General features: G+C 42.1%; 1 protein-coding gene and 1 non-coding gene across 2 annotated transcripts in view; one reads left to right on the top strand and one right to left on the bottom strand.

The window, feature by feature from the left end:
• LOC106567387 (tumor necrosis factor receptor superfamily member 1A) overlaps positions 1-13,552 on the bottom strand; it is a 38,788-nt gene extending 25,236 nt beyond the window's left edge. The window contains exons 1-5 of the mRNA XM_014136568.2: positions 13,185-13,552; positions 12,521-12,614; positions 12,184-12,297; positions 11,828-11,962; positions 2,111-2,171 (exon numbers count right to left, since the gene is read on the bottom strand). Of these exons, the coding sequence (XP_013992043.1) occupies positions 2,111-2,171; positions 11,828-11,962; positions 12,184-12,297; positions 12,521-12,614; positions 13,185-13,253 (473 nt within the window). The 5' untranslated portion in view covers positions 13,254-13,552. The remainder of the gene's footprint in view (positions 1-2,110; positions 2,172-11,827; positions 11,963-12,183; positions 12,298-12,520; positions 12,615-13,184) is intronic.
• Positions 2,750-2,828, top strand: trnat-ugu (transfer RNA threonine (anticodon UGU)). The gene has a single exon. It is a non-coding gene; the product is annotated as a tRNA-Thr (tRNA).
• Positions 13,553-14,415: the final 863 nt, after the last annotated feature.

Here is a 14,415-nt window from a genome sequence, read left to right as displayed (position 1 = left end):
ATTTTTTTACTAGGATTAACGGTCAGGAATTGTGAAAAACTGAGTTTAAATGTATTTGGCTAAGGTGTATGTAAACGTCTGACTTCAACTGTATATATACACACCTGTTCCCGAAAGGCTGCAACACCACTAAGCAAGGGACACCACCAAGCAAGTGGCACCATGAAGACCAAGGAGCTCTCCAAACAGGTCAGGGACAAAGTTGTGGAGAAGTACATATCAGGGTTGGGTTATAAAAAAATATCTGAAACTTTGAACATCCCACGGAGTACCATTAAATCCATTATTTAAAAACATGAAAGAATATGGCACCACAAAAAACCTGACAAGAGGGCTGTCCACCAAAACTCACAGACCAGGCAAGAAGGGAATTAATCAGAGAAGCAACAAAGAGATAAAAGATAACCCTGAAGGAGCTGCAAAGCTCCACAGCGGAGCTGGGCTTTACGGAAGAGTGGCCAGCCATTGCTTAAAGAACAAAATAAGCAAACATGTTTGGTGTTCGCCAAAAGGCATGTGGGAGACTCCCCAAACATATGGAAGAAGGTACTCGGGTCAGATGAGACTAAAATTGAGCTTTTTGGCCATCAAGGAAAATGCTATGTCTGGCGCAAACCCAACACCTCTCATCACCCTGAGAACACCATCCCCACAGTGAAGCATGGTGGTGGCAGCATCATGCTGTGGGGATGTTTTTCATCGGCAGGGACTGGGAAACTGGTCAGAATTGAAGGAATGATGGCGCTAAATACAAGGAAATTCTTGAGGGAAACCTGTTTCAGTCTTCCAGAGATTTGAGACTGGGATGGAGGTTGCCCTTCCAGCAGGACAATGACCCTAAGCATACTGTTAAAGCAACACTCAAGTGGTTTAAGGTCAAACATTTAAATGTCTTGGAATGGCCTAGTCAAAGCCCAGACCTCAATCCAGTTGAGAATCTTTGGTATGACTTAAAGATTGCTTTACACCAGCGGAACCCATACAACTTGAAGGAGCTGGAGCAGTTTTGCCTTGAAGAATTGGCAAAAATCCAGTGGCTAGATGTGCCAAGCTCATAGAGACATACCCCAAGAGACTTGCAGCTGTAATTGCTGCAAAAGGTGGCTCTACAAAGTATTGACTTTGGGGGGTGAATAGTTATGCACGCTCAAGTTTTCAGTTTTTTTGTCTTATTTCTTGTTTGTTTCACAATAAAAAATATTTTGCATCTTCAAAGTGGTAGGCATGTTATGTAAATCAAATGACACAAACCCCCCAAAAATCCATTTGAATTCCAGGTTGTAAGGAAACAAAATAGGAAAAATGCCAAGGGGGTTGAATACTTTCGCAAACCACTGTACAACCCCTCAATCTTAGTGTCACATCTATGACTACCAGTAGTTATGATTTTTACTGAAATCCAAAGGGTTGAAAATGTATCTTGTATCTGTGATGCGTGAGTGTGCCTTTAGAACATTGACTATCAGAAACCCGAGAGTACCTCAGAAACATAGGATGTTCAGTAACTTCAGATCTTATAAATCTTATAACGCTCCGCTTTGAGGGGAAGTCTCAACCCACTGACCTCAATGCATGCCATTACAAGATCTGATTGATCTTTCAGCAGCATCCAACAAATAACTGTGCTTTCTTGGTGTGTCAACAACAGAACACGTTCATTCTCTAGTACACTGGATTAAAACCCATGGCTGAGTCATTTCAGGGATATCAAGTCTACATCAAAATAACTATGGGTTTTGAGGGGTTTTGCTAAATAGTAGGGATACATCCCAAATGGCAACCTGTTCCCTATATATTGCACTACTTTTGACCAGGGCCCATATCAAAAGTTGTGCACTATATAGGGAATAGGGTACTATTTGGGACACAATCAAGGTCTCAATGTGAAACAATCTAAATGTGTCTGAGCTGATTTGAAAAAAATTCAATGATGTTCTATGGTCATTGCCAGTGTCAAAATGTTATGGTTTGGTGAGACTATAAAGTATGTGAGCATTACTCCTTGTTACTACAGAATATTGTATTGTCAGAGCTAAACAAAAAGGGTGGTGCATATGTTCGGTTTACTAAATGTATAAATATTGTAGAAGTTGGAATCTGGTGGTCATACGTTTGGCATGGTTGGCATCGCTTCAACTCGTCTTTGTTAAAGTCTGACTTACACACGGAACCTGAAGGGAAAATACAAGGACAATTCTGAGAATAGACAGTATCATGAACACATTCATCGTGAACACATATTTGTTCATTCAAAAACATTGTTTCTCTTATTCCTTCCAGTTTTGACACTGCTTACATTTTAACATGTTATTTTAAAACATTCAATGAATGTCATGGAGAAAATGAAATGAGGTCTTTGGTCAAGGACATGAAAGCAGTGCACATACAGTAAAACCTGGCCATTTCACTAATCTGTCACTCTTTGAGAGGTGAGGGGATAAAATTAAAATACATTCTATTCACTGAGTATACAAAACACTAAGAACACTTGCTCTTTCCATGACATAGACTGACTAGGTGGATCCACGTGAAAGCTATGATCCCTTATTGATATCACTTGTTAAATCCACTTCAATCAATTTAGATGAAGGGGAGGAGACAGGTTAAAGAAGGATTTTTAAGCCTTGAGACATTTGAGACGTTGATTATGTATGTATGTCTTTCGAGGGTGAATCGGCAAGACAAAAGATTTAAGTGCTTTTGAACAGGGTATGGTACTTGGTGTCAGACATAGGGCTGTTGCAGTGACGGCCTTCCCTGTGGCTCAGTTGGTAGAGCATGGTGTGTGTAACGCCAGGGTTGTGGGTTCGATTCCCACGGGGGGGCCAGTACCAAAAAACAAATGCATGAAATGAAATGTATGCATTCACTACTGTAAGTCGCTCTGGATAAGAGTGTCTGCTAAATGACTAAAATGTAAATGTAGTATTGCCACCACACTGGCGGTCACAAGTCATGAAGGCAGTCAAAGTCCACGTGACCATTTAGTCATGGTAATTAGGTTTCTCCAAGCTCTGATGCTGCTGATGGTCATTAGTAGCCTACCAAACTTGCTAACTGGACTCAGCACTCTATTGTCTCTTTAATCACTCTGACATCAATGCATTCGAAAATCTAATCAAACACTTCAATAGGCTATGCAATTGCATCAGAAAACAGAGTGATGGCCTCTACTGAAAAGAGGAGGATCTATAGGCTAGGCCTACTATATTTATTTTCAACTTTCCTAATATTAAGCACATTGCTTATATTTACAACAGGAGTACAGCCTACCTGGCTGGCATGAAAATAAACCACAGGGAAAAGCGTCCTTCATTTGCTATAGATGACATCAGTGGTGATTTTAGCATGTAAATCTTGGTGTGTTAAAAATATATATAATTGTGGGATGCATGCTAGCAAAGCCACTAGACAGCACTAAACAATACATTAATTGCACTATAACGGTGACAAACTGTGCCCACAAACTGTTAGGGCCTACATAAAACTGCTACACCTGGCTATCAGCGGAGCCTTGTCTGGCAGCGAAACAGTTCATTCAGCCTCATTTACTGCCTTTAAAAAAACATAGCTGACTTGCTTAAACAAATGTGGTTTAGAGGCGATATGTAATTTTGATTAAGATATTAATGAGCGAGCTAGGACGGATGTAGTCAATATAACTATTTGTTCAGCACTTTTTAAATGTACAGTGACAGAATTCAGAACATGGGCCGGTTCTTACAGTATTCTCCCTGTACATCAAGTCAGAACCGTAGGATAAATAAAGGGGGCATATAAGCAGGCAATGAAAGCTCTTACAATATTCAATGATTACATTTCTCAAAAAACAGATTGTAGGCTACATGTACACCACCAAGTCAGAACAGTGGGATAAGTTATGAGGGGGAAAGGGACCAAATTATTAGGGTGAGGCAGATGGGCTACTAACAGCTTACAATACAATATACACTTAGTATTACTTTCTTAGCTACAGTATTTTTATCTCCCTGGCATATTACATAATTTATGCAGCAGCATACAAGACATTTTTGGACTCACCTTGTTGTGCTGTGCTCACCTGAACAGGAAGGTGGCGCGGCAGTCCTTCGAGGGCAAATTTTGTCATCAAACTTTGTCATCAAAGTCTGGCATTCTCTGGATTTATGGTGCTTTCAAGACAATTGGGAACTCAGAAAACAACAAGGTAGAATCATGATGACATCAGTGATCTTCAGGTCGTAGCTCTAGAAAGAAACCCAAGTTCCCGATTTACAATTCCGAGTTGGATGACCTGTCAGAAAGTATTTTCCCAGTCGGAGCTCATTTTTCCCGAGTTTCCAGTTGTCTTGAACTCACTGAAGTCAGATTTGGCAGTTCCAAGTCAACAATTGTTTTGTGCGCGGCACAAATCATGCTTCATTGACAGCATGGCCGATGTTGAATGTTCATCATTTTAAGCTTGGAAAAGAGACTTGCTTGCTAGTGCTTGCTTTGCAATGCTTGCAGTTAGCCACTGATTCCTTCCGAACCAGTCATTGTTGAATTTGCAATTTCCAACTTGTGTAATGTTTATGTCCAATGCCTGATGAGCACCAATGCGTTTGATCTATAATTTCCCTTCATTATTTCTCTTCATATGACAAGGATTAAAAAGTAGATTGCCGATTCATGATGATGACTGCTAGCTAAGATTTTGAAAGTATGATGGTGACATGATCAGTCCAATCAAAGCTGTACAGTGTTTCCTCTGACACATTGGTGCGGCTGGCTTCCAGGTTAAGTGGGCATTGTGTCAAGAAGCAGTGCGGCTTGGCTGGGTTGTGTTTCGGAGGACGCACGGCTCTCGGTCTTTGCCTCTCCAGAGTCTGTACAGAAGTCTCAGCGATGAGACAAGACCGTAACTACCAATTGGACACCACGAAATTGGAGAGAAAAAAATGGAGAAAAAATAATAATAAAATAAAAAAACTACTGTAGATAGAACATGATTTGACGTCATTTATCTGTGGCCAATGACCTTCATCCTTCTTGGGTGGGCACTTCTAATGTAACTCTATGGCAGCACCCAAGGGGCTTGAATTTTCAAGCTCTACCCTGAGACATTACCAACACCTACGCTCCGTATTTTTTGCTGGCTGCCCCACCACCACAGAAAGCACTGAGCTTGGCTGAAGCATCTGCATTTTGGAGCTGCCTTACGCAATAAAGCAAAAAAGAGACCATACAGCTTTATTTACTCAATGTATTATTATAATTTTTTGGAACATTGTTTGCAAAGTGATATGTGACATGTACAGTATTAATGCCAAAATAGCATGCAAAACAGTCAAGCCCCCCGCTGCCCTGAAAGACATGTATTTTTTTCCCGCTGCCCCTGTTTTGATACAGGTGCATGATAATGGTCCATTCTTAATCAAAACAAATTTCCCACATATAATTATTTAGTATATGTGCAGTACAGACACGATTAAAACAATAATAGTCTGAAGGGTGACAATATTAGCCTATTACATGTGAATTATATACTGCTCAAAAAAATAAAGGGAACACTTAAACGACACATCCTAGATCTGAATGAAAGAAATAATCTTATTAAATACTTTTTTCTTTACATAGTTGAATGTGCTGACAACAAAATCACAGGAAAATAATCAATGGAAATCAAATTTATCAACCCATGGAGGTCTGGATTTGGAGTCACACTCAAAATTAAAGTGGAAAACCACACTACAGGCTGATCCAACTTTGATGTAAAGTCCTTAAAACAAGTCAAAATGAGGCTCAGTAGTGTGTGTGGCCTCCACGTGCCTGTATGACCTCCCTACAACGCCTGGGCATGCTCCTGATGAGGTGGCGGATGGTCTCCTGAGGGATCTCCTCCCAGACCTGGACTAAAGCATCCGCCAACTCCTGGACAGTCTGTGGAGCAACGTGGCGTTGGTGGATGGAGCGAGACATGATGTCCCAGATGTGCTCAATTGGATTCAGGTCTGAGGAACGGGTGGGCCAGTCCATAGCATCAATGCCTTCCTCTTGCAGGAACTGCTGACACACTCCAGCCACATGAGGTCTAGCATTGTCTTGCATTAGGAGGAACCCAGGGCCAACCGCACCAGCATATCATCTCACAAGGGGTCTGAGGATCTCATCTCAGTACCTAATGGCAGTCAGGCTACCTCTGGCGAGCACATGGAGGGCTGTGCGGCCCCCCAAAGAAATGCCACCCCACACCATGACTGACCCACCACCAAACCGGTCATGCTGGAGGATGTTGCAGGCAGCAGAACATTCTCCACGGCGTCTCGAGACTGTCATGTCTGTCACATGTGCTCAGTGTGAACCTGCTTTCATCTGTGAAGAGCACAGGGCGCTAGTGGCAAATTTGCCAATCTTGGTGTTCTCTGGCAAATGCCAAACGTCCTGCACGGTGTTGGGCTGTAAGCACAACCCCCACCTGTGGACGTCGGGCCCTCATACCACCCTCATGGAGTCTGTTTCTGACCGTTTGAGCAGACACATGCACATTTGTGGCCTGCTGGAGGTCATTTTGCAGGGCTCTGGCAGTGCTTCTTCTGCTCCTCCTTGCACAAAGGCGGAGGTAGCGGTCCTGCTGCTGGGTTGTTGCCCTCCTACAGCCTCCTCCACGTCTCCTGATGTACTGGCCTGTCTCCTGGTAGCGCCTCCATGCTCTGGACACTACGCTGATCATTTTCACCATACAAATGCACCTTTATAATAAAACATTACATGCATAATCGCATTTGGGACATGGGGCATGCTTAACACCCCAGCCATCCTACAATCTAAGCTTGATGCCCTCAATCTCACACAAATTATCAATGAACCTACCAGGTAACACCCCAAAGCCGTAAACACGGGCACCCTCATAGATATCATCCTAACCAACTTGCCCTCTAAATACACCTCTGCTGTTTTCTGCCAAGATCTCAACGATCACTGCCTGCATCCGTAATGGGTCAGCGACCAAACAACCTCCACTCATCACTGTCAAACGCTTCCTGAAACACTTCAGCGAGCAGGCCTTTCTAATCGACCTGGCCCGGGTATCCTGGAAGGATATTGACCTCATCCCTTCAGTAGAGGATGCCTGGTTATTTTTTTTAAATGCCTTCCTCACCATCTTAAATAAGCATGCCCCATTCAAGAAATTTAGAACCAGAAACAGATATAGCCCTTGATTCGCTCCAGACCTGACTGCCCTTAACCAACACAAAAACATCCTGTGGCATTCTGCATTAGCATCGAACAGCCCCCGTGATATGCAACTTTTCAGGGAAGTTAGAAACCAATATACACAGGCAGTTAGAAAAGCCAAGGCTAGCTTTTTCAAGCAGAAATTTGCTTCCTGCAACACAAACTCAAAAAAGTTCTGGGACACTGTAAAGTCCTTGGAGAATAAGAGCACCTCCTCCCAGCTGCCCACTGCACTGAGGATAGGAAACTCTGTCACCACCGATACATCCACTATAATTGAGAATTTCAATAAGCATTTTTCTACGGCTGGCCATGCTTTCCACCTGGCTACCCCTACTCCGGTCAACAGCACTGCACCCTCCACAGCAACTCGCCCAAGCCTTCCCCATTTCTCCTTCTCCCAAATCCAGTCAGCTGATGTTCTGAAAGAGCTGCAAAATCTGGACCCCTACAAATCAGCAGGGCAAGACAATCTGGACCCTTTCTTTCTAAAATTATCTGCCGAAATTGTTGCAACCCCTATTACTAGCCTTTTCAACCTCTCTTTCGTGTCGTCTGAGATTCCCAAAGATTGGAAAGCAGCTGCGGTCATCCCCCTCTTCAAAGGGGGGGACACTCTTGACCCAAACTGCTACAGATCCTACCCTGCCTTTCTAAGGTCTTCAAAAGCCAAGTCAACAAACAGATTACCGACCATTTCGAATCCCACCGCACCTTCTCCGCTATGCAATCTGGTTTCAGAGCTGGTCATTGGTGTACCTCAGCCACGCTCAAGGTCCTAAACGATATCTTAACTGCCATCGATAAGAAACAATACTGTGCTGCCGTATTCATTGACCTGGCCAAGGCTTTCGACTCTGTCAATCACCACATCCTCATCGGCAGACTCAATAGCCTTGGTTTCTCAAATGATTGCCTCGCCTGGTTCACCAACTACTTCTCTGATAGAGTTCAGTGTGTTAAATCGGAGAGCCTGTTGTCTGGGCCTCTGGCAGTCTCTATGGGGGTGCCACGGGGTTCAATTCTTGGGCCGACTCTTTTCTCTGTATACATCAATGATGTCGCTCTTGCTGCTGGTGAGTCTCTGATCCACCTCTACGCAGACGACACCATTCTGTATACTTCTGGCTCTTCTTTGGACACTGTGTTAACTACCCTCCAGATGAGCTTCAACGCCACACAACTCTCCTTCCGTGGCCTCCAACTGCTCTTAAATACAACTAAAACTAAATGCATGCTCTTCAACCGATCGCTGCCTGCACCTGCCCGCCCGTCCAGCATCACTACTCTGGACGGTTCTGACTTAGAATATGTGGACAACTACAAATACCTAGGTGTCTGGTTAGACTGTAAACTCTCCTTCCAGACTCACATCAAACATCTCCAATCCAAAGTTAAATCTAGAATTGGCTTCCTATTTCGCAACAAAGCATCTTTCACTCATGCTGCCAAACATACCTTCGTAAAACTGACTATCCTACCGATCCTCGACTTCGGCAATGTCATTTACAAAATAGCCTGCAACACACTACTCAATAAACTGGATGCAGTCTATCACAGTGCCATCCGTTTTGTCACCAAAGCCCCATATACTACCCACCACTGCGACCTGTACGCTCTCGCTGGCTGGCCCTCGCTTCATACTCGTCGCCAAACCCACTGGCTCCAGGTCATCTACAAGACCCAGCTAGGTAAAGTTCCCTCTTATCTCAGCTCGCTGGTCACAATAGCAGCACCCACCTGTAGCACGTGCTCCAGCAGGTATATCTCTCTGAGGCCCCCCAAAGCCAATTCCTCCTTCAGCCGCCTCTCCTTCCAGTTCTCTGCTGCCAATGACTGGAACGAACTACAAAAATCTCTAAAACTGGAAACACTTATCTCCCTCACTAGCTTTAAGCACCAGCTGTCAGAGCAGCTCACAGATTACTGCTCCTGTACATAGCCCATCTATAATTTAGCCCAAACAACTACCTCTTCTCCTACTGTATTTATTTATTTTGCTTCTTTGCACACCATTATTTCTATTTCTATTTTGCACTTTCTTCCACTGCAAATCTACCATTCCAGTGTTTTACTTGCTATATTGTATTTACTTCGCCAGCATGGCCTTTTTTGCCTTTACCTCCCTTATCACACCTCATTTGCTCACTTTGTATATAGACTTATTTTTCTACTATATTATTGAATGTATGTTTGTTTTACTCCATGTGTAACTCTGTGTTGTTGTATGTGTCAAACTGCTTGCTTTATCTTGGCCAGGTCGCAATTGTAAATGAGAACTTGTTGTCAACTTGCCTACCTGGTTAAATAAAGGTAAAATAAAATAAAATTTGTAGTCACTTTTGATAATGATATTTTCCCGCTAATTAAACATTAGCGCTTAAATCCTACTGCCGTGTGCGCATTGTGCTGCGCTTATAATGTATAGAAATAGCCTAATATTTGGGGCGGCAGCGTAGCCTAGTGGTTAGAGCATTGGACTAGTAACCGAAAGGTTTCTAAGATCAAATCCCCGAGCTGACTAGGTACAAATCTGTTGTTCTGCCCCTGAACAAGGCAGTTAACCCACTGTTCCTAGGCCATCATTGAAAATAAGAATGTGTTCTTAACTGACTTGCCTAGTAAAATAAAGGTAAAAAATTAAATCGTTTATCAACATTTGAAGCTAAACATTCGTAAAAAAAATAAATGTTTAAATGCTAGAGTTTGTATTAATTTGGGATCTATCGCTTCCCACAACTGTCCAGGCTATGTTTGGAATATTTATTTCTCTATTGCACTAGGGGGGAAAGTAGATTGTGCTTTTGCTGTTCGTTGGGCCTACTCATCTTGTTCGCTGACGAAAAGTAAATGTGGACAGTTCTTCCAATATCTTCAACATGCACCTCGGAATTGGATAAGGACGTGCACAGTTGCATCCCCGATGTGTCTACCTTCACTTGTAGCCTGTGAGAAAGACCCAATCACGTGATGGAGAGCCTTGTGAGTGAGATGAGAGATGCTTTCGAGCAGGCAGCATTTTGGGAGAAGGGCTGCAAAAGGCATGGATTTTTTTAGGGTGCATTATGGCTACACAAAGGGGATGCCGCCGGAAAATTCGAGGCATTTTCAAGTGCTTCTCAAATTTTGAATGAGAGAATGACGAAGTGCGTACAGGCTGCGCAAAAAAACAGAGCTCATGCCTTTCAAGCAACTTTTTTCAAAGTTGCAGCCTTATAATGTAGTAAAAATCTAAACATATATCCCAACGTTTGTAGAACAACTAAAGTTACATTAATAACTCTAATTAAGCATATAGGAGTACCTATTTCTTTGTTAACCCCTCAACACAGAATAGCAGCATGTGCGCACTCCCTCAAATTGTTAGGAGAAAGTATCCTTTCTATTTTATTCAGCTTTGTTCAATTGTATTCTTCTTACTATAAAATAATATAACATAATGCCACGAAATTCTAAGCAAATCTTGTCAGGAATACCTGGGATAGGATAAAGTAATTCTTCTACCCACCCCCCCAAAAAAGATATAGATGTACTATTGTAAAGTGGTTGTTCCACTGAATATCATAAGGTGAATGCACCAATTTGTAAGTCGCTCTTGATAAGAGTGTCTGCTAAATGACGTAAATGTAAATGAAAATAAGAATGTGTGAACTAGTGTTGCCCACAGCCAATTGGCATAGCCAGTTCAGGACAACTCAGAGTATGCTATTCTGTTCTTCTGAAATAGACAACATTTTCTTCATATCATGCTTCTTTAGACCTGTCTAAAATAAATTATGGATTTATTGTGAAGGTGTAGGCTACATTACACAGATTTATTAGACTTTTTAAAATGTACATGTTCCAAAGGTCAGCATCAGTGGCTTATGGTGTGGAAGCCAGAAGATGCTAAATGTGTTTATGTTAATTAACGGCGCACCAGTTTGTTTTAAGAACTCCAACGCTGCTGGCTTTTTCACGCTCAACAGTTTCCCATGTGTATCAAGAATGGTCAACCACCCAAAGGATGTCCTGCCAACTTAGCACAGCTGTGGGAAGCATTGGAGTCGACATGGGCCATCCCTGTGGAACGCTTTAAACACCTTGTAGTGTCCATGCCCCGATCACTTGAGTGCAAGGCAATATTAGGAAGGTGTTCCTAATGTTTGGTATACTCAGTGTATATATATATACAGTATATACACTGAGGGTACAAAACATTCGGAACACCCCACCCCCATCAATTCGTCTGAGCAGGGACTCTACAAGTTGTCGAAGGCGTACCACAGGGATGCTGGCCTATGTTGACTCCAACCTGTCTCCTCCCCTTCATCTATACTGATTGAAGTGGATTTAACAAGTGACATCAATAAGGGTGCAGTGAAATGTGTTGCTTTACATGGTCAGCCACAGTAGTGCGGCATGCCTGGATCAAACTAGGGTTTAGTGCCTTGCTTAAGGGCACAGCGGCAGATTTTTTACCTTGTCGGCGTGGGTATTCGAACCAGCAACCTTTCAGTTTACTGGCCCAACACTCTAACCACAAGGTTACCTGCCGCCCTATTATTGAGGCTGCAGGGAACGCAACAGGACTATATCCAGTTTGCACAACATTTTGAATGTTATCAGGTCATAAAAGTGTTATACTTACAGAGACTACAGTTTTTACATTTGGAGCATGATTCACAGTACAAGTCCTTGTTGAGGTTCGTTGGGTAGAATCCCTCCTTGCAGCCACATACAATGTCACTCTTGGGCTCACAACCTTTCTTCTCCTCTTGAGATACTAGGACACAAAAACAGCGAAGATACTGTCTCAGGCTCACTCCCATCGCATAAACATAAACTCCCAAGGGGAAAAATATACACTTTCTTCTTACACGTATGCACACACCACACACACACACACACACACACACACACACACACACACACACACACACACGTGTATGAACAATCACTAATACACTGCGGTCCAGAAATTGACACTTGAAAATGAGTGCGTACCTCCTATATCACATTTTTTACAGCGATGACAAGTTGACAGTTCATTTACTATCGCTGTGAATGTCTGGCCGATACATTTTCTGCATTTGGAGGTATTAGTTTCTTTGTGAAAGCCTGAAAGACATGTTGAAATACAGTACAATGTATTTGTAGCTTCACCAGAGATGCAGAAACATTGTTTTATAGGCACTGTAATTTAATGGCTAAAATTATCCACTGTTTAACATCAAGATTGTAAACATAGTTACAGCAAAATACAATATACTGTAGTTTGGAGCTAACGAGCTCCACTTCTGTTCATGCTCAGATTCTAATTGTGTTACTCAGTGTTGCTTACCTGCTGGACATTTGTTGCAGCTACTTTCCGGGTCATTTTTTAGCACCTCTTCTGTGCAACTCTGTGTAGAGTCGAGACAGGCTAGCGTCAAAACCTGGCAGACAAAGGCGAGACAGAGGTTTGTTAATGATGGTGGCACATGTTAGTGGCGCTTACTGTTATACTCATATTCCTTTACATAAATGTGTATATTTTAAATTACCTTACCAATACTCTGATTTCAACATCAGATATGTTTTTAAAGATCTGATGTCAAATCTCCAAATATGTAGGATACTTTGATCATTGGGAACACTTCATAAGTGGCCAGTCAGAGTGCCTACATTGTAATTGTAACAGTGTAAAAACACTGTCATTGAAATATTGCCTTCCACGTCACTGCCTTGTTAACACTAACGACAACTATTGTCACCAAACATGAAATGCTAAACATTTCAAGCATCATCATATATGAAATAATTGTCTGTCATTATAAAAAATAATCTGCTACGATATCACTTTACGTATTGGTTATGATGGTGTTATATAAGCATTATGACAGGCCAATAACAATTCATCAATTCTTTAAAAAAAAAAATTTTCCTAATTAATGTATAGGAATTTTTAACAATAAAACTCTAATATACATTAAACACAAGATTTTTATGATTCCAATAATACTTACCAACACACAGAACCACATTTTGAAAATAATTGAAATGATTAAGTGTAGGCAGTCATTTGCATCTCTCATTTGAAATCAATGAACGTTCTTATCTCAATCATAAAACATAACTTAAGATAAATATTGAAAAGCCTGTGACGTCCAAAAAATACGAAGAGAATCAACACAAAATGTTTGCGGCATTGTAGCTAGCTATCTGCCAATTTCCTAGACAGAATTCAACCAAAAAAACTAAGCTGGCTCTTGATACTCTAAGATGAGTCAGAAGTAGGTCAAAGGAAGTCTATAGTGTCAGCTCTTTCAAGACTTCGGAGAACTGGGGAGGCGACAGGAAACCCTGTCAGATAAAATGCCTATTTCCATTGGTGGTACAACCATACGTAAGCAAGCAGTTCTACTTAACTTTGTAAAGCTGCCATTTATTGTACATTCGGAAAATACAAAAAAAATTATACTTATCCACAATAACCTGCTGTGTGATGACACACTAACTTAATTTGTATGAATGGAATGACCCTTGCCTAGGTAGACTTGTTGCCTAGTTAGGCCAAGTGGGAAACCCAGGTCCGAGACCTGAAAGAGGGAGTTGCACTGTCACGATATGCTACACTGGTGTCAGAGCGGGACGGTGCACGTGAGGCCATCGGAGAAAGATGAAGGGGGATACCTAGTCAGTTGTACAACTGAATACATTCAACTGAAATGTGTCTTCCGCATTTAACCCAACCCCTCTGAATCAGAGATGTGCGGAGGGCTGCCTTAATAGACATCCACGTCTTCGGCACCCGGTGAACAGTGGATTAACTGCCTTGCTCAGGTGCAGAATGACAGGTGTTAACCTTTTGGTTACTGGCCCAACGCTATTACGCTAGCTTGTACACATTAGGGCCTTTAAAAAATATATATGGTTTACTTTAGTTTATTTAGTAAATATTTTCTTAACTCTATTTCTTGAACTGCATTGTTGGTTATGGACTTGTAAGTAAGCATTGTTGTATTTGGCACATGTGACAAATACAATTTGATTTGATAATAAAGCGTACAATCTCTTCCAACTGGGTTAACCCTATTTGAGCAATGGTTAGTGAGTGTGCCTACAGGTTCAAGACCTGCAAGAGAAGTTGCCCTGTCACCGTTTCCTATGTCACTCACTTCTGACACCAGCGTAGCAAACAGTGATAGTGCAACTCCCATTGCTTGGTGTCCCAGCCTGTGTGTCAAGCCAGCCAAG

Source organism: Salmo salar, chromosome ssa13, assembly GCF_905237065.1.
Source record: "Salmo salar chromosome ssa13, Ssal_v3.1, whole genome shotgun sequence".
Lineage (NCBI taxonomy): Eukaryota > Metazoa > Chordata > Actinopteri > Salmoniformes > Salmonidae > Salmo > Salmo salar.
The sequence above is the reverse complement of the archived record's forward strand: the minus strand, read 5'-3'. Positions and strand labels throughout refer to the sequence as shown.